Source organism: Hakea prostrata, chromosome 7, assembly GCF_041222555.1.
Source record: "Hakea prostrata isolate BN-2017 chromosome 7, UWA_Hpros_2, whole genome shotgun sequence".
Classification (NCBI taxonomy): domain Eukaryota; kingdom Viridiplantae; phylum Streptophyta; class Magnoliopsida; order Proteales; family Proteaceae; genus Hakea; species Hakea prostrata.
Window position 1 is genome coordinate 2485341 of NC_142606.1, and position 27720 is coordinate 2513060.

Genomic DNA, 27720 nt, shown 5'->3' on the forward strand with positions numbered 1-27720 from the left:
AGCTCCTCAGCTTTCTATATAAACCCTGCTTCTCGCCATTTTCTTCTACTCTCTCGTTTCTCAATTCTGAACTGATTTTCTCTTTCTCAACATTTCACCCTAATACATCTCACTTGTGATTCTTTCACTTCTTCATTTCGTTCATTCCTGAGAAGACGTCGAAATCCTCTTAGAAGAAAAAGGAAGGTAATGCATTTCTTCTTCTTCCGGTTTGGATGGCATTGGCGATTATTGATTTTGCAGTTGATTCCTGTTTTGCTGATGATTTCGGGGTTCAGTTTTATTCACTAGTGTCTCTGTTCATCTGTATTGGCTTTTCATCGTTTTCAATGTATTTAAATTCCTTTCTAATTTAATTTGGGGGCAATTTGGACCTTAATGTCTGATTTTCTAAGTTAGTAAGTTACGTGTTTGTGAAATATATGTAAATTGAAATCTTTTAATATAAAATGTAAAGAGTATATTGGTTGGGTGATTATGGTGGTGTCTAAAATTTATGATCTTTGGGGTTTGTAGTAGACTAGTAGCACTGATCAATTTGTTTCATAACATTTGGAAAACTTAGGTCTACGGCCCTACGCGTCTTTCCATGAGTTTCTGAATTTAATGTATTGGAATTCGGAAACATGTGCTCTTAGTCTTTTATCTCATTTTTTCACGGCTCTCCGTTTGGCTTTACGCAGCAGGCGAAGCTTTTGAGAACTGATTATGTTTGGGGAAGGGTCAAAAACTGGTGATTTAGAATCTTGCTTTCAGAAGCTTGTAGTGTTTGGTGGTAGAGAAGGCAAGATGGGTGGAGGTGGAGTGTTGACTGAGTGGAAGGACCTTCCTATGGAGCTTTTGTTGCGAATTGTTTCGCTTGTTGATGATCGGACTGTGATCATAGCTTCTGGTGTCTGTACTGGCTGGAGAGATGCTATTTGCTTAGGGCTCACTCAACTCTGCCTGTCGTGGTAAACCCTCTTGTCCTTTTTCCTGAATCCTTATTACTGTTCGTATTTGGCTTTAAATGCTCCTTTAGTTGGTGATGCTGCAGTTTTCATTGGTACACTTTTCCCTTTACTAGAAGAGATTGTCGGACTTTGTTGGTTGTGTTGGTTGTCTCTCCCTTATAATAGATGTTATTGTATTTCTACTTTCTCAGATTCCTGGAGGGATGTGTTCTGGATGAAATGTAATGGTTTGCTTGTATTCATGGTGAACAGAATTACGTATGGGCATATAATGCTTGTCATTTTTCTTCTCCCGTGGGTGTAAGTAATTTATTGTCTCTTTGTTTTCTTGGATTTCGGGAAGAAAAATAATTTCCATGTTACTCGACATGTTTCTGTCTGCAATTAGGATTTTCGTCATGCTTTATCTGAAAGAGTTAAGTTCCCCTCTCTATCTCTCATACACAAAATAAGGGTGGAATATCATTTGAGTTTATCTACCTTCAATTTAGTTTCTCCATTTATGTCATTTGCTTGTCACATGATTTTATCAAGGCACTTATTAAGTGTCATGGTTTTCATGGCTCCTGCCCAAATTTTCTTTTCTTTCAGTATGTGAAAATCTCCTCAAGACATGCTATTTGCATCTGGTTATTCCACATGCTTATGCTCCTATGTCTCTTAGTTGTCCGGAGATTCAATTAAGGAAAGGAGCATCTTAATTTTGATCTTGTTTCAGCAATCATGGTAACTGGAGTTGTTGCATATTTTTCTTAAGAAACTAATGGGTTGGAACTTCACAAGGTGATTATCTTTATAAATCTATTTTAAAAGCTGTTCGCAAAGGAGATTTTTCTAAGGTGGGGAGAATAGCAGATTACAAAATAGGAGAGTTAGGAAAATACTGATTTGGGTCTTGAGTTCTGAATTTTCTATTACTTAAGTGATTGCTATGGATGAATATCCTATTCAGTATCCCTGAATAATGTGGAAAGATGAATGCTAATCCAGGTTGTCCATCAGAAAAGCATCCAGGTGTCTGCTGGATTGTTAAAATGTCACTATGTCAGATACAATAGCTACCACGATTGTAGGTCCACCATCTCTTGGTCTCTCCCCCCCCCCCCCCCCCTTTTTCCAACAGTTAGAAGTTCTTCATTGCACGATGACAGCGTAAACCTTTGTTTTGCTAGATGCAGTTGGGATGCATTTTAGAGGGTGATATAGTGGATATGTTAGCTATTTTGCTCCATCTGCTTACCTAGCTACTGTGTGGGGAGAGAGAGAGAGAGAGGAGGTGGGGTGGTGGTGGGAGGACATGAATTAACCTCCAATGGTTAGTTTCTGCAAGATTAAATTTACTAAACATGGTGGAAGAGGAGGAGGCATGATATTACTGACCTGGGTGGATTTTAGGTCCTCCAACAGCTGAGGTGATCTCCATTACTTGGTATCCTCATAATTTGCATTTGAGTATGAGTACATGAATTTTGTGCATCTGCATATGTTATACTGTTGGAAAAGCATTCATGTGTAAAATAAAACATCAAGCCCTAACTTTACTTCCTGAAAAGCCAAAAGATTGCTTGTTAGTTCTAAAGTCCCAGAAAAGTCCCACTCATTGGTTGATATTATTCACTGTTGATGGAAAACAAGGAATCGTTTAATTTTTTGTATCAAATACTTCCATCCATGTTAAACTGACAGCTGATAAATTGTTACCCTATTTAGTGTATGTCATCGATGTTAAGAGCATATGACACGAGGAACTTAGGCCTTTCTCCAGCATATCATAGTATTTTGACATCCACTACTGCCAAATTTCCTACATTCTCATTATTACTTAAAACACAACATGTAGAGCAATTGAAAGATGGGAAGCTTCTCAACTTCTGCTTTCTCATCCAAACTTCTGTCACTGTGTGTAGCTCTTCACTGAAAAAACCATTTAAGCTAGTTATACTGTTATCGGGTATTCATTTGCTTAAAAACCATTTTGTTTTCCATGGTAGCATCCAATATATGCATGGACTATGGAGGCATAGGACCATTTTTCAACTGGTTATTAATACCTTTGGCGCTTTATTCATGATACATAGTTAAATTTTTTTTTTGGGTGGGTGCGGGGGTAGGGTTGGGGGTTGTGTGTTGTAGTCCTAGTTCAGAGACTGTTTGCATGTCCTCTGAGTATGTTTTCCTTGTTGGTTATGAATATGTGATTTTCCCTTGTGTTCAGCCTTATTAGTCTGAAGTTTCCTTCTATCTGGGTTATGTAATGATTTTTATAATTTCCTCAGGTGCAGTAACAATATGAACAACCTTGTATTGTCGCTTGCTCCAAAGTTCACCAAACTGAAAACTCTAACCTTGCGCCAGAATAAACCGCAGCTTCAGGATAATGCAGTTGAGAGCATTGCAAACTTCTGCCTTGATCTGCAAGACTTGGATCTCAGCAAAAGCTTCAAACTCACCGATCACTCCTTATATGCATTAGCTCATGGATGTCCTAACATTACTAAACTCAACATCAGTGGTTGTTCAGCCTTGAGTGACACTGCCCTTGCATATCTCACTGGCTTCTGCAGAAACTTAAAGTTCTTAAATCTTTGTGGATGCGTAAGAGCTGCATCTGACAGAGCTCTGAAGGTCAATGGTCTTCTGTCTTGTATAGAGAATGATATTTTAGTTGCTTTCGCACCTATACTATGAGCATGGTTATTTACTCTTGGTGGTCCCCTTGCAGGCCATTTCTTGTAATTGCAATCAGTTGGAGTTTCTGAATCTGGGCTGGTGTGAGGGTGTAACTGATTTAGGAGTGATAAGTCTGGCTGTTGGATGCCCAGGTATGAGGGCCCTGGACTTGTGTGGTTGTGTTCTCGTAACAGGTGAGCAAAACCTACCAGATATGTTTGATAGATGTGGCATGCTTCCTGCCTTTACATTATATAACAGACAAAGTGTTTGGTTTGCTGTTGCCTTTGAATTCTTGACATTGTTTAATTTGCTGCAGATGAGAGTGTAATAGCGTTGGCAGATAGATGCCACAATCTGAGATCTCTTTGCTTGTACTACTGTAAGTATATTACAGACAGGGCTATGTATTCTCTGGCCAACAGTCGGGTGAAGAGCAAGCATGACCTGTGGAGGACTGCAGAAAATCGGTTCCATGAGACTGAAGGGCTCATGAACCTCAATATCGGCCAGTGCACGGCTCTGACTCCTTCGGCTGTTCAGGCTGTCTGTGATTCATTCCCTGGACTTCACACATGCCCCGGAAGGCATTCCCTCATAAAGAGTGGCTGTCTCAACCTAGCATCTGTGCACTGTGCCTGTTCTATTCAAGCACGTCGGGCAGTAAACCTTCCTCACCCGTCACATTGATTTGAACCAAGCAATCTGAAGAGCATCCCCCCCCCCCCCCAAAACAAAATACCTGTACATATGGTGAGCATTAGGTATGACTGGTGTTTTGGCCAAGAATACTTGGCCTTTTGTTCAAAGAAATTGTTGGATCGTTGAACTATATTATAATTTTTGCATTGATAAAGTTTATTTGAACATCACAAAGTCCTCTGCTTTGTCAGCTCTATTCCTTCTAGCATCAAGGTTTCTTAGTCTTCTCCTACCCGACGCATAAATAGCGTACACACCAAATGTGAACTTGTGGAGATCTTCTATAGAAGTGTAGAGTTTGCGTGCGGGGTGGGGGGAAAATGCTGCAGTTCTTGCTATTGGTTCTGTGTATAGGGTATGGTCTAGTTTATGGCTTGGACAAGTCAATGTCTCGCTTTTGATTTGGATTTCTTAACATCAATGTGTGATATGGTCAAATGGGTTGCTTCATGCTTGCCACTGATGACGGAAAGTTTCGCTTAGATTAGACTGGTCAAACTGCTTGGATCACACAATTCGAGTTAGGCCCTGCCGCCTAACCTTGCCTCACGTCGTTGCATTAGACCATTTGTATTGCTGTTTCCATCTCTGGCTCTCCACCCACACATCTTCACTTTCACTGCCGAGTCCCAGTCGGTGATGGCTGTTTCTTACGAGCCCAAGGCGTATGTAAACGCAAGGCCAACTTATCCCAGCGATTGGTTCTCAAAGCTCGCAGCACTCACCCCTAATCGGAAACTGGCCTGGGATGCTGGCACCGGCAATGGTCAAGCGGCAATTGGGGTGAGTCATCTTAATCTTATTTATTTTGTTTTTCTTTTCTGACTCGAAAGGAATACCGATCAATCTTATTGTTGTTTCTTAAGACATCTTCTTGCTGCCCTCAATTGTTAACGTTGGCTTGGAATAATCATCTGCGTTGGATTCACAAATATCCCTTTGAATTTTCGTATCCATCAAAATAATACACAAATTCGATGTTGACATACATGATTGAGCAGCAGAGACAGCTACAAACTGGGTTGAAGTGAAAATTTTCCCCTCAAAAAAAATCTAGACCTAAATATTAAATTTCATACTTGTCTCTTTGGCTAAATAGGTTGCTGAGTACTATGATCAAGTGATTGCAACTGATGTGAGTGAAAGCCAGATAGAGCATGCGATACCACATCCCAAGGTTCGTTATGTTCATACTCCACTCTCCATGTCCGAGGATGAACTAGTATCACTGATGGGAGGCGAAGGGTCAGTTGATCTGATCACTGTGGCTGTAGCCATACATTGGTTCGATCTTCCAAGCTTCTATTCTCTGGTTAATCGAGTCTTGAAAAAACCAGGAGGTGTAATTGCTGTATGGGGTTACCTAAATTTCACAGTAAATCCAGCTTTTGATTCAAACATGAATCGTTTCATGAAGAGTACTCTTCCTTTTTTCAATCCAAACGTCCATTATGTGATCGATTCTTATCGTACGCTTCCATTTCCATTTGAGAGTGTGGGTATTGGATCAGAAGGTAATCCATTGATCCTTGAGTTACCCCAAGAGATGTCATTTGATGGAGTACTGAAATGGTTGAGCTCATGGTCTGGTGTCAAGACAGCTAAGGAAAGCGGTGTTGATTTGTTAACCGAAGGGATAATTAAAGAGCTTGAGAGTGCATGGGGAGAATCTAATTTGATTAGGACTCTGAACCGCAAGGCTTTTATGATTGCAGGAAAATTAAGGATTTAAATCGGACTGAATGGGATTAGTTTGGTGGCCATTTCTGAGATTTTGTGGAGTCACTAAGCTTCCATGATTTATTAGCTTATGTTTTTATAAGGATTCTGAAGGAGCTGAGAGCATATCTCCTTTTTCTAAATGTTAGTTCTCGAAAGAACCAATCGATAATAACCTGGTTCACTGGTGAACTAGGATGAATAAGCCCTTGGGTCAAAGAACCAGTTCGGAATTAGCCTTGGTCGAATTCAGTGTCACTGGCCTGACTAAAACTAAGGAAGCAAGCAATTGTGTGGCTCCCTGGCTCCCATTTGTCTGGATCTTTATTCAAGAGTAGTTATAGGAAGTTAGAAGTTATTCATAGGTAGTTATAAATTCTTGATGTTCTGTACTTGGAAACAACACTCAAATCAATGAAGAACACATTACTTATATTTTTTCTTCTTTTATCTTAGTCATTAGTTTGTAGTGTAGTGTATGCTTGTCTGCTATCAAAAGTTCCACATGTTTCAGTTGTCTTCTCCCAAAAGGCATCAAAATCCTCAATATGCTGAGGCAGAGAGAACTTAGAGATTGTATAATCAGATTCCCTAAGTCATTCTTAGGCCTAACACACTGCGCAACCTGAATTTGTGTTTGGTTTGTGAAACACTAACCCTTTCCCCCAAAATATTTTGGCTTTAGGGCTAGGGGAGAGGGATACATGGCAATTTCTTGTAAAGATTGTCTTTCTTGTTTGTTTCACTGAATCTACTATCCCATGAAGAGATGTTACAGTAAATACCAAAAGAAGAAAAAAAATTGTCACATTGGAGCATCCTCTCAAGGGGTGACACTAGATTTTTCCTCCACTTAAATATTTGGCGATTGGCAATGGAAATATAGAGTCTGGATCACTTTTCTCTCTTTGATGCTTCTCAACCTCATAGTAGGGCTGTGACACACCGCCAGATATTGACAAGATCAAAGGTGAGTGGGGTGAAGAAAATCAGGGGAGCATATTGTTTGCCCTGATGGAGAGGTGATCTAGACTCAAAAGGAGAATTTCACAACCATTCCCTCATGGGTCATACTTTTGATCTATTTTGTTAATATCTTGAGGTGGGTCTCATCCTTGTTGTGTAGTTGAAAAGTGTTAGGAGATCACATTGTTTTCTCCTAATGGGGAGATGATTCAGACTCGAAAAGATAGCAGTAGTGCTTCCTTCATGGTTTTTCAAAACACATATTGTGTGGAGTCTACTTCTGAAACTGATTAAATAATTTAAGGACAGGACCCTTAATGGGTTTCACACAACTTGTGTGGCAAAAAAGTGCAAGAACAATACATAATGTTCATCCGACAAAAAGGTGATCCTAACTCAAAATATGTCTCGGACGGAGAATGTCGCTAAATCAATATTGAAACCAGACCATGCCGAGCAACCGATACAGCTAGGCACGGTCGGTTAGTGTGAGCCCGAGACTCATTAGCGATGGAGAGCAATATAACGCAACCCATTGCAAAGGGTTTTGCTGGCTTTAGCGACAGATACCATCCCAAGGGCGAGGTAAAAAGCCTTGCAAAAAGCTGTCAATTGTGGTTTGTCGCTTAAAAGAGCGAAGTTTCTTTGGCTGGACATTGTTTAGCGGCGGAACTCGTTGCAAATGGCTTCACTGTTTTTTGAGGCAGAGATGGGTCCACCCATATTTTAATTTGCAGCAGCGAGTGGCCACAATTTCACCACGTATACTATGTTGCATTTAACAGTCTGAATCAAAAGGAAAAGGTGGGTTGATAAATATAAATTTTATTTAAAGAATTTAATTTTTTTTTTTAATTTGCAAAAAGAAGCCCCTGGTTCATATTCAACTCTAAACCTCATTCACCCATCTTTCTTCTTGTAACCTATCGCATCCAAATTACGTGTGAGCTTGAATCGACAAATTGCAGGCTTCAGTGAAATTTTTTAAATGTAGATCTCACTTTGTTGTTTTTCACATTTTTCCACAAAATCTCATATATCTCACCTATTTAGTAGGATTTTAAAAAGGGACGGGATGCGAAAGTTAGCATATCACTTCACTCTGACAGCTTTCTCATCCCACAAACCACACTTTTAGAATTTCATGGAATAAAACAAACTATTTCCCACCCCTTTTTTTTCCATCTCACCTTTATTCCAGCAAACAAACAGTGCCTTAAGTAATTCCTATTGTACATGTTTTTTTTAACGGCAAAGATTTAACTTGAATGGTGTGACTTCCATATGAGCATTCGCATCACCTACTGTGCCATGTCATCCGCATCACCTTAGCAAAATGAAGTACTTAGGGGAGACGAGGAGGTGATCTAGATGGATTTGGCTTCTCCTCCTGGAAACTTTTCCCTATATGAGTACTCAAAAAGGGACAGAATTCAAACTTGGATAAATATTCTAATCAAGAATACTCATTGAATTAAAATATTTTATAAATTCGATTCTATCACTTAGTGTGCATTCATGGGGGAATTTTCCTTGAGATCCATACCCTGATTGAGACTCAATTTTCTAGGAGTCCGGATTCTCATCCCGTCGGGGAGCACAGACTGCTCCCCGACAGCTTCCCAACCATACAAACACGTGGGGCCCACAGGTGAAAATTTGAAGTTTTTTTTTTTCAAAAAGTCGACGGGGTGAGGATCCGGACTCATTTTTTAGGGGGGAAATGTAGAGTCTGTGTTTCGTTGGTGAATGAATTGCATCAGTTACTGCTATTGGTTCTGTCGTGCGTGTAGAATTTGGTGCCTTTGGACAAATCAATGCGTCGCTTTTTTGATAATCTGGCTTTTTCTTTCTTGATAATCTGCTTTTGACATGGATTCCTTGCCACTGATAAAGGAAAGCTTGGCATAGATTAGACTGGTCAAACTGAAACGGATCACGGTCACACAATTCGAGCTGGGCTAATGGTGCCGGCGGCCACCTAACCTTCCCTCACGTCATTGCTTGCGTAAGAAGGTTCTGTAACTCTTCAGTCTATTTGTATCGCTGTTTCCATCTCTCGCTTTCCAGTTTCCACCCACACATCTTCTCTCTTCCACTGCAAAGTCCCAGAAAGAGATGGCTATTCCTTACGAGCCCAAGTCGTATGTAAACGCAAGGCCAACTTATCCCAGCGATTGGTTCTCAAAGCTCGCAGCACTCACCCCTAATCGGAAACTGGCCTGGGATGCTGGTGCCGGCAATGGTCAAGCAGCAATTGGGGTGAGCTCATCTTAATTTCTTTCTCTCTTTTTTTGACTTCAAATAGATACCGATCAGTCTTACTATTGTTTGTTTCTTAAGACATTTTCCTGCTTCCCTCAATTGTTAACCTTGGCTTGGAATAATCAACTGCGTTGGATTCACAAATATCCCTTTGAATTTTTTAAAATAATCTACAAGATTCGATGTCTACTTACATGATTGAGCACCAGAGAGAGTTGCAGGTTGCAGTCAAAATTTTCGCCTCTGAAGTCAATAAATCTCGGCCGCGCGCACGCTAAATAATTACATTTCATATTTGTCTCCTTGTCTATATAGGTTGCCGAGTACTATGATCAAGTGATTGCAACTGATGTGAGTGAAAGCCAGATAGAGCATGCAATATCACATCCCAAGGTTCGTTATGTTCATACTCCACTCTCCATGTCCGAGGATGAACTAGTATCACTGATGGGAGGCGAAGGGTCAGTTGATCTGATAACTGTGGCTGTAGCTATACATTGGTTCGATCTGCCAAGCTTCTATTCTCTTGTTAATCGAGTCTTGAGAAAACCAGGAGGTGTAATTGCAGTGTGGGGTTACCTAAATTTCACAGTGAATCCAGCTTTTGACTCAATCATGGAGCGTTTCTGGGAGACTGTTCATCCTTTCTTTAATCCAAACATTCGTTACGTGATCGATTCTTATCGTACGCTTCCATTTCCATTCGAGAGCGTGGGTATTGGATCAGAAGGTAATCCATTGATGCTTGAGTTAACCCAAGAGATGTCATTTGATGGAGTACTGGAATCGTTGAGCTCATGGTCTGGTGTCAAGACAGCTAAGGAAAGCGGTGTTGATTTGTTAACTGAAGGGATAGTTAAAGAGCTTGAGGGTGCATGGGGAGACACTAATTTGATTAGGACTCTGAACCGTAAGGCTTTTATGATTGCAGGAAAATTAAAGATTTAAATCGGACTGAATGGGATTAGTTTAGTGGCCATTTCTGAGATTTTGTGGAATCACTGAGCTTCCATGATTGATCAGCTTATGTTTTTTCTAGGATTCAGAAGTAGCTGAGAGCATGTCTCTTTTTTCTAAATGTTTTTTCCAAATGTAAGTTCTCGAAAGAACCAATCGGTAATAACCCGGTCAGTGGTGAACCAGGATGAATAAACACTTGGGTCAAAGAACCAGTTCAGTGTTAGCCGCTGGGCTGACCAGAAGTAAGGATGAAAGCAGTGTTTGAGGCAGTTTATGGCTAATGTGTCACTCTTTGGCAGTTGCTTTACTCCCAATTGTCTGGATCTTTATTCAAGAGTAATTATAGGAAGTTACGTTCTTCCAATATAAATACTCGATGTTCTGTACACTCAAATCAATGAAGAAAACAACACTTTTTGTCTTTTTTCTTCTTTTATCCTAGTCATTAGTCTCTAGTGTAGTATATAATGGTTCAAATTTGTCAATCAAGGGGTTCCACAAGTTTCAATTGCTTTCTCTCAAACGGCATTAAAATCCTCAATATGTTGAGGCAAAGAGACCCCAAAGATTGCTTGATCAGATTCCCTGGGTCATGTGTAGCCTTGACAAACCTGTGCAACCCAAATTGTGTTTTGTCAGTGAAACACTAAGCCTTTCACCCTGAAATAATTTGGCTTCAGTGCTAGGGGAGGGGGATACATGTATGCAGTGGTAGCCGCACTTTCTTGTAAAGACTGTTTTTCTTACTTGTTGCTTCACTGAATCTAGCATCCCAGAGAAGAGATGTTAAAGCTAATACCAAAAGAAAAAGAATATTATGGTGGGGCATCCTCTCGAGGGGATGAAACTAGATTTTTTCTCTACTTCTAAATATTTGACGACTGGCGATGGAAATATACAGTTGGGATCATTTTTCTCTTCTGACACTACTCAACCTCACAAGTCACAATAAAGGTGAGAGACCTCAGAGGTGGGGTTGAGAAGCATCAGGGGAGCATATTGTTCTTTCCTGATGGGGAGGTGAACCAGACTCGAAGGGGAGAACTTCACAACCAATCCCATGTGGTTCCCACTCTTGATCCATTTTGTTAATATCTAGAGATGAGTCCCAACTCTGTTAGGCGGTTGAGAAGTATCAAGAAAGCACATTGTTCTCCCCTAACGAAGAGGTGATCCAGACTTTGAAAGATTGGGGAGTTAAATCACCTTTCCATCAGGGAGAGCACATAGTAGTGCTCCCTCGATGCTTTTTCAACACACATATAGTGTGGGGCTCACATATAAAACGGATAAAACAATTCAAGGGTAGAACCCCTAGTGGGTCTCACACAATATGTGTGGCGAAACAGCATAACAGGAGTACATAGTGCTCATGCCACAGGGAGGTGAACCAAACTCAAGATATAGGGAGAATGTACCTAGATCAATATTTGGGTTAGTTCCTTCTATCCATGTAGTAGTTGCTCTAACCAAGGTTGATCACAACTCGAGAAAACCAAGCTTAAGCTTATATTCTGGTGACTGTCGCTGAAGCTGTGCACTGGTTTGATCTCCCAAGCTTCTATTCTTTTGTATCAAATACTGAGAAAACCAGGTGGTGTGATTTCTGTATGGGGTTACAAAATTTTCACAGTAGATCTGGTTTTTTATTCAATCATGAATGGACACTGTTCGTCCTTTCTTCAATCCAAACATTCGTTATGTGATGGATCCTATCACAGGCTTCCATTTCCATTCGAGAGCATCGCTACTGGATCAGAAGGTAACCCATTGATGCTCGTCTTACCAGTCGAGGTTTCATTTAATGCATATGGAAGAGGTTATCTGAAGATGTGGTTAGAGAACTTGAGAGTGCATGGGGTGGATCTAATTTGACAAGAAAAGTGGTTTACAAGGCTTTTATGAAGGCAGGCAAACCAAAGAGTTAAGCCTCAATATGCCCTGCAGGTTGTTGTGGACAGGAATCACCCTTGTGCTCTTCAGTTCATACAAATTGGTGCTTCTCCTCACTCCCAACCTGTCTTGTTAAGCCTTCCCCCATGTGGTTTAATGGTGTAGAACAGGTACAACCAATATAAAAAAGGATGTGTACATTATGCAGTCAATAACTTTATACTTTCACATATTTGAGTATGGAAAACAGCATAGCACAAAGCCAATCTGACGAAGAATATTGAAGTACATCAAACAGCAAAAATGAATCATATGTTCCACAACTGCTATTAGGTTTCATGAGTATGTCTATAAATGCCATATATATGATCTATGTAAAGGTAACACTTCACTAGTTGAAGTGCACGTCAAAAAGGTGCAAGAAATGATCAACAGAGGTTCATCATTTAACATTTGTTTGAGGGGAACCTTACACTATAGAACATGTAATGTGTTATATACAGAAACTCCTTAGGAAAGGGTGATGAAATGTTGCAAGGAACTCACAAGACTTGGTGGCCAATGCTTCGTTTCTTTAACGTAAGAGATGTCTGTATAGTGAGGATCAAGCAGGGTTGCAATCGCAAACTGGTTTTCAGCCAGCAAAGGAGCATGCTTGTCCACATACAAGGCTGCAGCTAAAGCGGCATGTACCTCTGCAGGAAACACAGAAATAAGAACGGTAGTATGGAAGATAAAGAAAGGTCTCCAGCTTGCACACTTTTTTGGCTTTAAACTGAGCAATTAATGCTAATAGCCGTAGCATGTACCCGGATATCCTTTTAGAGATACAGAAATATCTTCCATCTCCGCAATTGCTTCTTCTCTATCCCCAATCTCATACAATGCCAATGCTCTCCCCACTCTTGCATAGTCCGAGAACGCAAATTCTTTGTAGTCTTTGACCACCTGAAATGAAATAAAACTAAAATTTCTTGGCATAATTTTCCTTATGGATAAGGAGTAATAACTGACATAATTTCTGGTACTGCATTTGGAAGACCTATATTCCGTCATTTAGGGAATTTCTACCTGGTGATCAACGAATTTGACATATCATAAGCCGATGCTTAAGAATCAAACTCTCCTAAATTGTACTTGTAATTCACAAGAGATAATGATATATGATGCATCTTCTTGTCATATTACCAAAAACAAAAGAATAGCTATTCTTCTGCTACATGATATGTTTGAAATCTATGTTGAACACAAAAATATTTTGAGAGTGCCGCAATCTCACGTTTATCATTAAAGATTTTAGGATGGAGATCAGGAAATCATCATGATGTCAGTATTGTAGGTCAAAAAATAGGATTATGATGAAGATTATTATCCTTGGATCCTGACAGCAGGAAAGTGGTGGCAATTAATAATGTGGCTCCCAATTACAAAGGATCATAACAGTTGTGTTAATAAGAACCTTCAAGGCAGTCTTCATTCCATTTTATTTTTATTTTTATTTTTATCTTTTTCTCCTTTTCTTTTTCTTTGGGTGGAGGGAGTTGGCTGTTCCCTTCTATTTTGGTGCATATGTACCCATGGAAGTCTCATTACCAATAGAAGTTTCATAGGTTACACACTCTAGTCACACCTTAAGAAACTAGTACAAGAAGATACAACTGGCACGTTGAACCAGGTTCTTCAACTCCTCAACCTCATTACCTTTAGTAACTAATGGTCTCTGTTTATAACAAGCTATTCCAAATTCCATAAAACCTTCAGCAAGCCCTAGCATGGACTAACCAACAGGGCACAAACGAGGTAATCACACAAGCAATTTCCCTCCAAGATTTAACTAGGTCCGAAACACTTCATCAAGAATACCAAGCTACAGTACCCTCGTCACAGAAAAGTCACTTCCTCTAGGGTATCTTCTAGATATTGATATCATATAATTTGGCGGCTTCACTGAATAAAAGCAAAGATAAGAAATTGTTATCCGAGTTTATGATCACAGAACCAGAATTAGCTTAGCAACAACTACAAACATTAATCTATAGCATGGAATGAAAGTTCACTGAAATTACACAAAAACTTCAATAAACCTAACACAACTTGGATTCGAATCTTCTATGAAACAGAATACTGGAAGAAGAAAAAGAGAAACCTCGAAGAAAATTAAGAAGCGGGTACCTGGGAAAAATACTCCAAAGCACGACTGAAGTCTCCCTGAGCCTGCGACTCTTTCCCCTTCTCAAGCAATTCAACGGCGTTAGAGATTCGTTCAGAGAGAGCAACGCTGGCGTCTTTCTCGGATGGGCTCACGGGGTCGAAATTGGGAAGAGCAGAGCTGGAACTGGGTTGATTTATAATGGGAAGGACGAGAAGAGTGGAAGAGACTGAAAGAGAGAAGAGAAGCAAACGCCTTCTCGACGAAATTAAGCCTTTTAAGGCCTCATTAAGATTTACTCGCTGGAGGGTTTTAGGATTAATAGGGTTTGGAGTCGGGAAGAGCAGATTGAGAATGGATGCTTTGCAGGCACCCATTTTTCTGACACCTTCGGATTTTTTCTGTTTTGTAATTTAACTTGTTTTTCTCAGCTTTAGTTTTGAATCTCATGTTCACAACTTGATCGTCGTGTCCAAACTCTGACGGCTCAACACCACCACTCGTGGGTCCACGGTTAAGAACCAGTCTTCCGGTGAAGGGTTGTCACTACTCACTACTCACTACCAGATCCCAAAATCGAATTTGAATGGATAGTTCGACTTTGCAGCTCCGAAATGTTCGAGTGCGAAGATTGAACGACTGGAGACGCACTTTCCATGTTTGAAGTAAGAGTTTTTTTTAACGGTTATTACTTTTTGTAGAATACAAACTAATGTTTATTAAATTAGTCCTCATAATACAATAAATTATATAATAGGAGTCCCGTGTAATTTTATTGCACTAAGGAAATCCAACCTTAGTTTGTACTCTACGAAAAGGACCCACATGTAAAAAACACTCTTGAGATAATAACTCTTTAAAAGACCAATTGAGATCAGATCCTTTCCACCAAAAAAAGGGGCCGGACTCTTAAAATTTTCACCATAACATCCAGGTAAACAAGTTTGGCCCTGGCCTCCTTGACCCACTTTGAGCAGGGTTGAGCCTAAATAGGGCTTTGGCTCAACTTTTTTGTCCTGAGGACAAGTCAAGGCCAAAACATTCTATAGCTAGCTAATGCCAAGGGTAGGCCTAAGATTATGCTTTATCCCGTCGGACCCCTCTCGACCTGTCCCTAATTTTGACCTTGACCCTGGCTCTAATTTTGGCCATGATCCTGACCTTAATTTTATTTATAATCTTGATCATGATATTGTTCCTTGATTTTTACCATAATCTTCATATTAACCTTGTTATAAGTCTTGATTTTGACCTTGAATCATGGTCGAATTAGGCTATGAATTCACTTTTTATAATATTTTTTAAGGTATTTTTATTTGGATCTCTTGAGGTTTGACCTAAGTCATTTTTTATTCTAAAAAACATTGACATCTCTCCAATGTAATATTTCAAAAAAAATTATCAAAGACATAATTATATTTGTAACTAAAATACTATCTTTTTTCTATTTATTATTATTACTATTGACTTACTTGTTAACAAGATTTTGAATAAGGATTTTTGTGCTGAATAGAGATATTAATTTATCAAATAATTGTAACTGAAAACATACTTTGTCAGGGACACAGCCACTCGAGACAAAGGTCAGGGTCAAGTATAAGGCCAATCAAGACCTCAATCAAGGCTAGCACCACAGATAATGCCAATTAAGGCCAAGGATAGACCAATCAAGGCTAGCCCTAGGGCCAAGGCCAACCCATCCTAACCCGTTCCAATCAAGGACAAGCAGAACTCAAATGGGATTGGCTCGACTATGTAGGGCTTAGGGTTACAACAATAATCCTTAGCCCTGAATTAGGACCAAGACAAAAATGAATTTAAATTAAAGCATACAAGGCTGGGCTTGAGATTGCAAAAGCCCAGCCCTGTTGCATCCCTATTAGCATCCTATATGTATCGATAATACATCAAATGTATCGGAAGTATGAGGAGCATTCTGATTGGCTCCTCGTTAGACGCCTATGGAGCATCCTTGCTTCATACGGATGAAAAAAATCTGTGCATGGAAGTATCTCATTCCAGTGGCATCATGACTGTCAACATTACCGATAATGTTGATGCACCAGCCAGAAAGAGCAATTATGTTTATAGGGGTTGCCAAACATTTGAACAGTAGACCTACCCAGAAATGTAGAATCTGTTATGCTTTCCACCTTACCTCCAAGAAACTTATCCCAGCAGACAAACATTGGAAGAAGAAAAGAAAAATATATATATAATAAGGTGAAAAGGAACAACTTCTTTCACTATTTGAGGCTGAAATGCTGAATTTACAGTTTTTCTTCAAATATGTAGTAGATATGACAACCAGAGAAACCTGACATTGACAATCAGTTTAGCAACAGCCACTGCTTGATGCATCAGCTTGTGGAGGAGGCTTCTGTTTAAAGATGTTCTTTTTCACACCTCCTGAGCCTTCAGCCAACAGACTGGGTGTCTCCAATATCTGAACATCATCACAACCAAAAATCATCATACTCTTGCATGCTAACTCACAAAATTAAAATTATATAATTCAAAAACTCCAGTCTGTCTACAAGTTAATGCAGTACACCATGTAAGCCATCTTGTGGCATCTTGTGTTTGCAACATGATGTATCAGATATATTTAGAGTATGCTAACAGAAACAATGAAAATAAGGAAGTTTCTCTTTACAATCCTTCAAATTCGAAACTCTAGTCTGTTTACAAGTCAAAATAGCAACCATCTGAGGTACTTAGATGTTTGCAACATGATATTTCAGAGTCATTTGAGTATGTCAACAGGAATGATGAAATTAAGGAAATTTCTGGTCACAACTGTTCGATCATTTGCAAACTTGTAAAAGGCGGGCCATACGGAATTAACATGGCTTTCAAAAGGTGTACACATCTTCATTAATGAGGAAAAACAGAAATATTACATACTATATAATGATTCCACAAATTGATGATGTGGTTTACCTAACACCATTATAATGAAAGGCAATATACATTTAACTCTAATACTATCGACCGCTAGCTCAAAAGTATAACAGTTGGCAATCAAATATGTAAAAATTCTGAAATTCCACAACAGAATTCTCTCCATGGCAGTGCTTAACTTGGAAAATTAGGATCAATCCAAATAACGGCTTTCCATGTGCACAGTACAGATTTGAGAACATGAAGTGAGTAGTAATTTATTACAATTATGTCATGTGGAAAGCTTAGATGACCAGATGATGTGGAAAATTCAGTGCGTTCACTAATCACTAGGAAGAACTTCCATGTACAAAATGCATGCATGTATATAGTAAAGCATGTGAAATTAAACCCATCCTGATTTTAATTTTTTTTTAGACCTTTAAAAGCTACCAAAATTTTACAACACCCCCCTCCCCCCAACAAAAAAAAAAAAAGGCGCCAAATTTTAGTAAAAATTATTATTTCTTTTCATTTCATGAACAATGGCCTTCTTGGCTGAGGCACGTTTTTGACTCATATCACACACCATACATTAGATTAAAAAAACTCATGATGAAGCATCAAAGTAAGAAAGAAGGAAGTATTAGCCTAACAGGTTAGGAAAGACATGGAATGAAATCAATGTTTCCAAAATTTAGTTTCTCCTGATCCCTCTTAGATGTTAGAAGTTGGACATGCAAACCAGAGTCTAGACGCAAAGTCACTTTGAGATTCACAATTGGAAAAGAAAAAACCAACCCCCCCCCCCCCAACCAAAAAAAAAAAAAACCAAACTGGGGAAAAAGAGAGACAATAGAGGGTACAAACAGCCAATTTTAATAATTGAAGAATTTTGACTGGGTCTAACAATTCTGGTAAAGTAAATGTTTCAGCCTCTATGGAGGAAAAAAAAGATTTAACTAAATTTCATAGCTAAAGCATCTGCACATGATAGTACATGCAGTCAGTCTCCAAATGACAGTAATCAATTAAAAAGTTTATCAGTCACACAAAAGGAAAGGCAGTACTGTGAGATTATGAGAGGTGATAAAACTACAACCATATGCTAGAGGCAGATCAGAAAGAAACAGTTACTCTGATGTGGAAAGAAACATATCTAAAATGGATGAGTCAATCTGAAAGAAATTTGTAATGCCAATAGTATCAGCTGTCTGCATTAAGTACCTTTTACAACGCTAACTCTAAAGAACAGGTAAAAAAAGAAGAAAGTGATCTTTGAATTCTCTCTCTTTTTTTTTTTTTTTTTTTTTTCTGATTACCATAAAAAAGACATTAACAAAGAAATAAAAGCACAGGCATCTGCATTAAGATGTTCCCTTCAAACGGATGTATGAAATCTCCCAAAGTTGACATTCATTTAAGAAATATAATGATGACTTAGCTGAAGATTTATTGTAATCAACATCACACAAAACAAGGGTGGAGATAATAGCAACCACGTAGTTCTGATACCATTCAGATGATCATAATCCAGATATATCCACAAATGGAACAACTATCTATAAATATAGCAGCTCAAAAAGACAAACCCTGAACTTGGCCAATGGCTATGAGGCAAAAGTGACTATCATAGGGCCAACAAGAGGACTCTCACTGGTCAAAACATTTCGTTGCCAACATTAAAACATCTCGTTGCCCCTCACTGGTGGACTACCCCATTATGCTGCTTGCTCAGGGAACCCTCCCTTAACAATCTACCACACAAAAGTACCATGAGTTTGAAAAAGAGAAAGTCCCCAGTGCACAAGTCTCCTGCCACTGCAGGGTCCCAGGAGGATCATTATATAGGCAGCCTTGCCCCCCACTTCAGAGAGTGGCTGTCTGTCAACTCTAAACCTTGACCACCATGTCACCATACTTTACCATTGTGCCAAAATCTGCGCTCGTATGATTAAATACAATACATTTAATGCTAAATTATCAGTATAATAACAACTGGACAATGAGAACCAAATTTATCTTGTTGTTCTCTCTATTAATTAATTAATATTTAAAAATGTAAATTGGCATTTATTAGTTCATTGAAGGCACAATCAAGGAATTCCATATTTAAAATGTGCATACCTTTAGGACAAGCTCCTCAAAACATTGCTCAACATTAACTCGGGTTTTAGCACTGCATTCAAGAAACAGGCATCCATAATCTCTTGCAAAGTTGACACCCTCTTTCTTCGTAACAACCCTTTCACTTTCCTGGAGAGGAAGGGGAAAAAACAAAATGGCCTCAAGTTGTATTACACCTTGAAATGATGTCTATGATGATATGACATTGTTCAATGAAGTACAACATGAACATAAGCCACAGAATAACTGTTTCAACCATGTTACAATTCAGAGAAGAGCACCAGTGCACAAGGCTCCTCCTTCTGCAGGGTCTGGGAGCACTAATGTACGCAGCCTTACCCCCCCCCCCCTTGTTTTGCAAGAGAGGGTGTTTCCAAGTTTTGACCCAACCAATAGACTGCAATAGCACAACCTAACCATATTGAACTAAGGCATGCCCACATCTTCTATATTCCAATCCCTATCAAATATTTAGTTCTTCCAAGTTCTCCATAAAATGAAAGTTCTGAGCCAGTTATCTCAAGAAGTACCTTATCCACTTTGTTTCCCACCAGCATCTTGATGCAATCTTGGTTTGTTGAGTAGAGGTCAATTTCTTTCGCCCATATATCAGAGAGATTTGTGAATGTTTCTCGCCGCGTGACATCATAAACTGTCAAGTACTCCCCCAAGGGGGAAAATATTTACTAACATTTTCCAATCTCAACTTGAATTGTCTGACACGCATGAGTTAAGATAATAAATACATGATTTTTATTAAATGTAAAAGTACTAGAGCAGAAAGGTGCCAGCACAGCATGATAAGGACCTCCAACTATAGAAATCAACTCCTCCCTTTCACCCTAACCCCTAAACACAAACCACCACCACCCCCCCCCCCACCCACCAAAAAAAAAAAAGTTAATGTAATGCTGTCAAATTCATATTAAAGAAAAATCACATTGTTATGATAACAGTTCGGAAAAGACTACATAGGTTATACTTATTCTGCTCAAACAATCAATTGGTTCATAGTTAACAAGGCCAATACCATTCTTCAGTTAATGAAACAAAATCTAGGATCTTAATTCACATTAAATTAGATCCAGTAAGCCATAAGTGTTTTTTCTTTTTCTTTTTTCTTTTTTCTTTTTTTTTTTTTTTTTTTTGGGGGGGGGGGGGGGGGGGGGTTTCGAACAGAGATGAGGATCACCCATCTTCATTGCCAACATACAACTATCAACCAAACCCTACTGACATGAGTATCTGAGTAAAATTAAATTAAAATACTAAACATCTAACACATTGAAATCCAATCAGCAATCTTAGCGGTTGAAACTGCCATCATGCAAATTCTTAGGCCAGTAAAATTGTGAATCGTTGTGTCAAAAGCCATTAACATCATTAGTTACACTTGATCCATCCGATGAGTGAATTTGGAAATGTATCCCTGATGAATTAGTAGCCAAATCTTATTCAGATTTGAAAAAATTGTCAGTTGCAAAATTAAAATCCTAGTAGGAAATGCTTGAGTAGTACTAGGAATTTATTCTGTTCCAATACAGTGTATGTGATGCATAATGGCATAAATGCAGAAACAGTACGCCCAAACAGGAGCACCACACTCTATTCGTATGTCATGTATACATGCACAGATAGTCAGAACCTCGAGTAAGAATGAATTATAACAATCAACAAGGGAAAGAAACCTTATATAAACCATTGCCATAAGGCATGCTGTTTCTAAGCTCACAAATCATCCATGACAGCAAGCAACTGTATCACATCCCACAAGATATCAGTGATGCGCCTTTCAATATTTATTTATTTTGTTTATCTTTGATCTTAGCAAGATTGCACCTCTAGTGAATTCAAATTTTGAACAGCACGAACATATTTGAAAAATGAAATACAAAACGCGAACCTATCATACTACTAATATAAAAGCACGAACTCAGGGGCAATGGTTACATTTCAGTTTCCTATAAAGCCCCTACCCAGTCACACATTTACCCCCTTCCATTAGTTATTTAAATTTTAATTTTGCAAGAAAACAAGGTTCAAATGTACAGGGACAATGGTTACATTTCAGTTTCCTACTCATTCACACATTTACCCCTTCCATTAGTTATTTAAATTGTAGGAGGAATCAAAATTTTAAGGGATGAATGACTGTAAGAGGATTTGTCCCCCAAAAACAAAGAATGAATGTAAAAGAAAATACAGTAGGTCAACAATTTGAGAGAATCACAGCTACATGGTTCATTAGCTTTTATTTTGGGCCCAGTACATGGAGTGAGAAACATAAATGCTTTCTTTGGAATTCCTATCTTGCTATCCAATACATGCAACCAACCATCCAAATCCAATAAAAATCTACAAAATTAAAACTAAAACACCAATTTATCTTTTGTCAGTCTATTGAGAGAGAATAGAAACAAAGAAAGTAAGGAGTATCGAAACTACAGAAAAATGAAAATTTTCATGACATACCAACAAACAGGTGAAGACAAAAAAAAAAACAAAGCCCCAAAACCAACAATTATAGAGTACCCAACTCCATGACTAAGAACTGCTTTGCCCTCAAACAACCCACTCAACAAATACACATCTTACATTCAACCATTTCAATATCCACTAAAGTTGGACTGTATGCCTTCTAATTTAGACCAAGCACAAATAGCATTTTGTAATTTTAAATTATGAGCAAGACTTCTATATGGTTTCAAATACCTACAATTAAACAATCTCAAGCGAACACAATGTGGACAATATTAATTTAGATCAAATTCCATGTCTTATTCTTCCTTCAAAAATGCTAAGTTTACTACTCACTTATAGTTTAATCATAAGAAACCAATTTGCGAGAACACATCACACGTGCAACATTACTAGTGTCATAATTAAATTCTAGGCAGAACTGTGAAGAAATACCCATAATGATTCCTTGCGCTCCTCTATAGTATGAGCTTGTTAACGTTCTGAACCTCTCCTGCCCAGCTGCATGATACAAAGAATAGAAAACTTCATTATTTCCCTTTATGGTTTAACCAAATGAAACACATCTTACTAAAAAGGAAGATGGCGAAAACAATTACTAAAGACTTGTATTCACAAAGGCTGATGATGTCTTTTATTCAATTTTCTTCTTAGTTGTGAAATAAAGTCTCAAAAGAAGCAGCCTATAAAACATGGACTCAGGCAGCTAGCAGCAGAGTCTGACTTGGTAAATGCAATCTTTAAAAAGAGCAGAGACAAAGGAGAGAATAGAATAGAAAGAGAAGGATTGGCAAGTGTCTCAGTGCATAGAACTTCTAGCTCAATTCATGGTCATGATCACCAGCATCATTATTCATTTTAGTTGTTTTAAAATGACAGTAGTACCATGTTTAGGGATTGGAAGATTTTCCACTACAAGAATTTCAAAGCGCTTGTCATATTTGAGAAGATTGTTAAATACTAAGGTTCTAAAGCAATGGCTAATAAAATATGGATCAGGTGTTTTATCCCTCCTTGAATCAGAGGATCTTTTCCTTAGATGGGCACTCAGGGAGGGGGGGAATAAAAGGAACTTTTTGGTTGGAGAAAATAGGAAAGACGTTGATCTCAACCACAATATAAAATCTTTGGAGACTCTAGACAGTTATGATGACCATGTCAGGTTGGTTTAAGGTGGTAACCTGTTGTCATTAAGGAATTACCCCCAAAAAAATAAATAAATAACTGTTGTCATTAAGGCATTGAGACTTTTGGGAGATGGAATCAACAAGCGATATCATTTACCTGTATCCCAGATAGCAAGCTTCAACTTTTTACCCCCAAGAGTAACTAGCTTTACCTTGAAATCCACACCTACACACAATACAAAAGGACACGATTACTATGACATCGAGAAAATTAGAAGTATGAAATACTTCCCAAAAAAAAGTTCATACAATATTGTCAGTGTTGTAGTGAACCAACTAAATAATCAACCTCTTTTTAAGCTTCGTAGATACCTTTGAACATCCATCAGGCATATTTTTGTGGCTAATTGACCAAATGCCAAAAATACACATGCACAACACATTACATACTTCATAGACTTCGTAACAGATATGAGCATTATCTATGTCATAATAGGTGTCACCAATAGAGAAACATTGGGTGGAATTAATGAATCGTTATATTGAAGTTCGAAAGAACAAGAAAGCCAGAAGCAAATGAAACCATCAAACTGAACTGAGAATAGACTTAACCTTTTTTACAAATAATGTTTCATGAAGCAGCTCCGATGGGGTTGAAACATTTTGGGCAAGTAGACCTCAAGGTACTCGACCACACATCAAGTTCTAGTTCAATCTAAGATGACAAAGTGGCAAAAAAATCACTAAAAAAAGTTCAGGACTCCAAAGAGGATGCATCAGAGTACGGATGAGTGCATCAATATTCCCAGGGGCTCTGCCATAAGATGGAAAATTTTAACAACCTTCATAACAATCTCCAGGAGCAATCACCATTGAATCTGAGACGCCATAGTTTTAGCTTCTTAAGTCAGAGCTACATTAACAACTAGAAATGGAAGTGGTACATTAACCTTGGAGGCTACCTATTCTTGTAAAACTCATGGATAACATTCCATAAATGGGAAATTTTAAACTTTATTAAGTATCAAATTCATGTTAGGACATTATGTCCAAACCTAGAGTGAACAATGTAAAAGGAAATCAAGGCATTTAGACCAACGCCTCCTATTCAAAGACAATAAATTTTATTCTGCCTCAAAAGAGATCTAACAACAAGATAAGCTGCATATATATATGTTCCTAAAGACAGAACTGAATTCACTGAAGATTCTGTTCACTCTGTTCCACCAAAACAAGATAGCTACAGCAACACACCACGTTACAATCAGCTTAAATAAGTGATTCTCCATTTCATCATTTCAAATCACATTTCCTGAATCCCAATATTAATTTAATGTAACACAAGAATACGCCCTACGCAACACATCTTACCGATTGTCGGTGAAAGATCTTCGAAAGTATCTGACGTAAAACTCAGAAGAAGACTACTCTTTCCAACTCCAGAGTCTCCAATCAACAACAACTTGAACAAATAATCAAATTCCGGTTGGCTTGAAGATGAATCCATCAAATTCCCCCACTCCTACCGCAAAACTCCTACTAAAAACAGAAGGATCAATCACAGAGAAGAACACACAAATAAAATCCCACCAATTCAGCAAAACACCATGAACTTTCCGATATCATGAGAAGAAAATGGGGGAGCGGTTGGAATTACCTGCTATTATAGATAATTTAGTAAAAAATAGGATGAATTCGGATCTGATATCCAATGAAAGAGAGAAAGATACAGCATATAATTAACAATGAAGAAAAAATACAAAAGAAGATTCGAAGGAGAAGGCTTGAAGTTGCAGAGAGGCAAGAAAAATTGAAGAAAAAGAGCCCAACTATAAAAGACTGTATTCCACCGTTACGCGCAGGGTTTTTACTTTTTCCAATATTAAATCTTATTTGATTTTTTGCCGTTAACTAAATATTTTTAAAAAAATTATATGTACGCGGGTTCCAAGACTCCCAACCAGACTAACAGTGTTAGTCCGATTATGTGTATTTACTATTTAGATTTTAAACCTAGAGGACTAAAATATCCTTAAATTATTTAATATAATATACTCTGACTAAAATGTTCTTTAACTATTCACATTATATATTTTTTAAAATTACATATTATTTAATGTTTTTATGTCATTAAGTGTTAATTAGTATGTAATTTAAAAACATATATCTTGTAAATAGTTGAAAGGCATTTTAGTGATAATATATTATATTAAATAACTTGAAGGGTTTTTGGCCCTTCTAGGTTTGAAATTTGGTTTGGCAACTAACGGTATTAGTTTAATTCAGACCCACACTTAATATGTTGCACTAAAGAATTCCATTATTAGTTTATAATCCACTAAGAGGACTCACATGTAAAAAAATTCTTCTATTTATTATTATTACACGTCCAATAAGTATGGGTCCTAGTTTATTTCTTTATGTGCCTATTTCACTCTCAACCCAACCAGATTGAATTTTTCGGTAAGCGCCTAGCCTAGCTTGTTTAAGAGTTGGGTTCTCGGTTATTGATCCTGAGGTCAAATTTGAACCTCACCAGGAGATTAAAAAAAAAATTCTATAAGATCATTATGCAATCAACTATGATGTACGGTAACAAAGTATTGAACTTTTAAATTTAATCTTCTTGCGTAAAATTACCGTTGCTTAAGGCAATGTTGGTTGCAACTTCTTTAGTCATTCTTTGATTCCATGTTTGATCATTAACAAAAGCAGGTGCAATTTACCAAAATTTCTCAAAAATGGAAAAACTATAGCTTCGCTTGCTTCTTCTCAATTGAAAACATTTTCCTGTGTTTGATAAAGAAACCCCTCCATCAGCTTAAAATCCCACCCCAATATCAACTGTTAGAGTCATGCTTGGTTTTGAAATGTAGTTAAGGACGTCAATTTCTTGGCCTCTAAATTCTTAGATTGTGTGTTTGTTTTTTCTCCAAGGGAGACTAAAAGCTGTGTTGACTCCCTAGCTAGGATGGTTGTCTCTGTGCCGAGCAGAGTTCACTGACCAAGGTCCACTTCTTGGTTATCCAAGCTTTGTAACTCGGATGTTTGTACTTCTTTGGTTGAATGAATTTGAATTACCAACAAAAAAAAAAAAAAAAGAGAGAGAAAAAAAAATTCATAACATTAGTTGATTCAAATGTTACATGAATGTTGTCCACCAAAACTCAATAAAATTAATGTCACTTCACTTGTAACCAAATGAAGTGAAGGGGAAAAATAATTCTCTACACTTCCCTTTTCCATTTTTTTTTTTGCTTTAGCATATAAGTAACATATTATATCTCATCAACCATGCAAAAAGATATACAATAACTTCATTTAACTATACATCTTCTACCATTACACCCATGCACTCTTGAATTCAGGCCTTCAGGACACTATTAATATCAGCTGCTATATTTTTAGCATCAGCTGCAATGCCCTGCAAACCTCTCTGTGCAAATCCCACATCGTAAAGACCAGATCCTCCTTTCCAGTGGTTGGGGAAAGGCTCTTTAGGCATTCCATTTTGGCCAAATAAATCATCTCCACCCTACATTGCATCATAAAATTAACAACCCTAATTAAGTAATCTCTTTAGCTTCAAATTAAGATCAATAATGGATTAATTAGTACCTTCAGCCAATCACGAGCTCTGCTTCTGTATCCTGTGCCAAAGATTATTGCATCAAACTCATAGGCTTCTCCATTTTCAAAGGTGACCTGGTTTCCTTTTATGTTTGACATTCCAGGAAAAACCTAATATATTTGCCATCACATGCATGTAATAATATAAGATTGATTCCAGTTTTGTATGTAACATTATTTAATTAAAGCAGTAATAGTACAACTTACTTTAATCTCTCCCTTCTTAATCTTCCTGATAGTCCCAACATCTATGGTTGGAGATCGGCCTGTGATTACCTTGAGAGTAAATGGTCCTTCCTTTGGTTTTTGAACTATTTTTGTAACATCTCCCTGTTGCATTGTGTTGAGATTCACCACTATAGGATCCACAACGTCAACCGGGAAGCCTTCCGTCAATAAAACCATGCCCAGATACACCACTTCTTTGGAGAGCACATGAACCTGTAAACATTAATAACGGATTCACATATTCTGTAATTCATGTTCCTGCAATTCTGTGTAAGAAAAGATTACCGGGCTGCGAATGACCAAGGAGACTCTTGCTTCGTAGTTTGAGAGATCAAAGGCTATCTCCATGCCAGAATTGCCAGAGCCAATGACCAAAACATCTTTGTCAGTGTAGAAGTCTCCATTCTTATATTGGGAGGAGTGCAGAACCTCACCACCAAAAGTTTCCAATCCTGGAACTTTAGGGATATATCCCTCGCTATTCTCTCCAGTAGCCACAACCAAGAACTTACTTTCATATTCCTCAGTGTCACCTGAGAGAAGGTTTCTGGCAAGGACATGCCATTTGCAGGAAGCTTCGTCGTACTCGGCCAACTCCACGCAACGTTGATATCTTGGGTCTATTTTGAAGCGAGAAATATAAGTGTCCAAGTAATTGATGAAGCCTTTCTTGTTGACGAACGTTGGTGCATCATAGGGGAATTGCATGTGAGGGAGTGCACAGAATTGCTTTGCTAAGTGAAGCTTGAGACGATCATAAGAGTGTTTTTTCCATAAAGAAGCAATGCAATCCTCTCTCTCAAGAACTATGTTTGGAATTGAAAGGGTGTTTAAGCATGCAGCGACGCCTATTCCTGCAGGTCCTGCTCCTACTATAACAACAACTTCTTCTATGATATTTGAACCTTCCATTCTACCCCTCTCTCCCTCTTTCCTTGAATCTTCTTGCTTGAATATGGAAAACCTTTTT

General features: G+C 38.2%; 6 protein-coding genes across 9 annotated transcripts; 3 read left to right on the forward strand and 3 right to left on the reverse strand.

Annotated features, from left to right (window-relative positions):
* LOC149008929 (F-box protein SKP2A-like) lies at positions 1-4342 on the forward strand. Of its 3 annotated transcripts, none has more exons than XM_089161911.1 (5): positions 1-186; positions 684-953; positions 3230-3578; positions 3676-3817; positions 3943-4342. In XM_089161911.1, the coding sequence occupies exons 2-5, from the start codon at positions 709-711 to the stop codon at positions 4311-4313; spliced, it is 1107 nt and encodes a 368-aa protein (XP_089018037.1). In that variant the 5' UTR covers positions 1-186; positions 684-708; the 3' UTR covers positions 4314-4342. The 3 variants fall into 3 exon arrangements, with proteins under 3 accessions (XP_089018037.1, XP_089018038.1, XP_089018039.1); XM_089161912.1 differs by having other exon boundaries at positions 687-953; XM_089161913.1 differs by lacking the exon at positions 1-186 and adding an exon at positions 1145-1253 and having other exon boundaries at positions 876-953.
* A 359-nt stretch (positions 4343-4701) lies between these two features.
* Positions 4702-6611, forward strand: LOC149008930 (uncharacterized). Its single transcript, XM_089162837.1, has 2 exons — positions 4702-5108; positions 5425-6611. The coding sequence occupies exons 1-2, from the start codon at positions 4965-4967 to the stop codon at positions 6055-6057; spliced, it is 777 nt and encodes a 258-aa protein (XP_089018963.1). The 5' UTR covers positions 4702-4964; the 3' UTR covers positions 6058-6611.
* Positions 6612-9002: 2391 nt separating this feature from the next.
* LOC149008931 (uncharacterized) lies at positions 9003-10389 on the forward strand. Its single transcript, XM_089163279.1, has 2 exons — positions 9003-9272; positions 9591-10389. The coding sequence occupies exons 1-2, from the start codon at positions 9129-9131 to the stop codon at positions 10221-10223; spliced, it is 777 nt and encodes a 258-aa protein (XP_089019405.1). The 5' UTR covers positions 9003-9128; the 3' UTR covers positions 10224-10389.
* Positions 10390-11533: 1144 nt separating this feature from the next.
* LOC149008932 (uncharacterized) lies at positions 11534-14793 on the reverse strand. The gene is made up of 3 exons (XM_089163280.1): positions 14301-14793; positions 12938-13076; positions 11534-12823 (listed from the first exon to the last, which is right to left on the reverse strand). Exons 1-3 carry the CDS (start codon positions 14652-14654, stop codon positions 12639-12641), a joined length of 678 nt encoding a protein of 225 aa, XP_089019406.1. The 5' UTR covers positions 14655-14793; the 3' UTR covers positions 11534-12638.
* Positions 14794-16469: 1676 nt separating this feature from the next.
* LOC149008933 (ras-related protein RABC1) lies at positions 16470-24759 on the reverse strand. 2 transcript variants are annotated; one of them, XM_089162872.1, is made up of 7 exons: positions 24550-24759; positions 24264-24428; positions 23050-23118; positions 22201-22266; positions 19818-19939; positions 19288-19416; positions 16470-16723 (listed from the first exon to the last, which is right to left on the reverse strand). In XM_089162872.1, exons 2-7 carry the CDS (start codon positions 24397-24399, stop codon positions 16613-16615), a joined length of 633 nt encoding a protein of 210 aa, XP_089018998.1. In that variant the 5' UTR covers positions 24400-24428; positions 24550-24759; the 3' UTR covers positions 16470-16612. The 2 variants fall into 2 exon arrangements, with proteins under 2 accessions (XP_089018998.1, XP_089018997.1); XM_089162871.1 differs by having other exon boundaries at positions 24264-24431.
* A 1497-nt stretch (positions 24760-26256) lies between these two features.
* On the reverse strand, positions 26257-27662 carry LOC149008934 (putative indole-3-pyruvate monooxygenase YUCCA10). Its single transcript, XM_089160899.1, has 4 exons — positions 27036-27662; positions 26730-26963; positions 26511-26633; positions 26257-26427 (listed from the first exon to the last, which is right to left on the reverse strand). The coding sequence occupies exons 1-4, from the start codon at positions 27660-27662 to the stop codon at positions 26257-26259; spliced, it is 1155 nt and encodes a 384-aa protein (XP_089017025.1).
* Between the last annotated feature and the right edge of the window lie 58 nt (positions 27663-27720).

Excerpts from the sequence above, each read along its gene's own strand:
- LOC149008929 (XM_089161911.1), top strand. The coding sequence starts at position 709 with ATGTTTGGGGAAGGGTCAAAAACTGGTGATTTAGAATCTTGCTTTCAG. Across the intron at positions 954-3,229 it reads ACTCAACTCTGCCTGTCGTG|GTGCAGTAACAATATGAACA; the intron begins GTAAACCCTCTT and ends TAATTTCCTCAG. Across the intron at positions 3,579-3,675 it reads CATCTGACAGAGCTCTGAAG|GCCATTTCTTGTAATTGCAA; the intron begins GTCAATGGTCTT and ends GTCCCCTTGCAG.
- LOC149008930 (XM_089162837.1), top strand. The coding sequence starts at position 4,965 with ATGGCTGTTTCTTACGAGCCCAAGGCGTATGTAAACGCAAGGCCAACT. Across the intron at positions 5,109-5,424 it reads ATGGTCAAGCGGCAATTGGG|GTTGCTGAGTACTATGATCA; the intron begins GTGAGTCATCTT and ends TTGGCTAAATAG.
- LOC149008931 (XM_089163279.1), top strand. The coding sequence starts at position 9,129 with ATGGCTATTCCTTACGAGCCCAAGTCGTATGTAAACGCAAGGCCAACT. Across the intron at positions 9,273-9,590 it reads ATGGTCAAGCAGCAATTGGG|GTTGCCGAGTACTATGATCA; the intron begins GTGAGCTCATCT and ends TTGTCTATATAG.
- LOC149008932 (XM_089163280.1), bottom strand. The coding sequence starts at position 14,654 with ATGGGTGCCTGCAAAGCATCCATTCTCAATCTGCTCTTCCCGACTCCA. Across the intron at positions 13,077-14,300 it reads CTTTGGAGTATTTTTCCCAG|GTGGTCAAAGACTACAAAGA; the intron begins GTACCCGCTTCT and ends ATTTCATTTCAG. Across the intron at positions 12,824-12,937 it reads ATCTCTAAAAGGATATCCGG|AGGTACATGCCGCTTTAGCT; the intron begins GTACATGCTACG and ends TGTTTCCTGCAG.
- LOC149008933 (XM_089162872.1), bottom strand. The coding sequence starts at position 24,399 with ATGGATTCATCTTCAAGCCAACCGGAATTTGATTATTTGTTCAAGTTG. Across the intron at positions 22,267-23,049 it reads GCTTGCTATCTGGGATACAG|CTGGGCAGGAGAGGTTCAGA; the intron begins GTAAATGATATC and ends TGTATCATGCAG. Across the intron at positions 16,724-19,287 it reads TTGAGGAGCTTGTCCTAAAG|ATATTGGAGACACCCAGTCT; the intron begins GTATGCACATTT and ends GATGATGTTCAG.
- LOC149008934 (XM_089160899.1), bottom strand. The coding sequence starts at position 27,662 with ATGGAAGGTTCAAATATCATAGAAGAAGTTGTTGTTATAGTAGGAGCA. Across the intron at positions 26,964-27,035 it reads CCTTGGTCATTCGCAGCCCG|GTTCATGTGCTCTCCAAAGA; the intron begins GTAATCTTTTCT and ends TAATGTTTACAG. Across the intron at positions 26,634-26,729 it reads TTAAGAAGGGAGAGATTAAA|GTTTTTCCTGGAATGTCAAA; the intron begins GTAAGTTGTACT and ends CAAATATATTAG.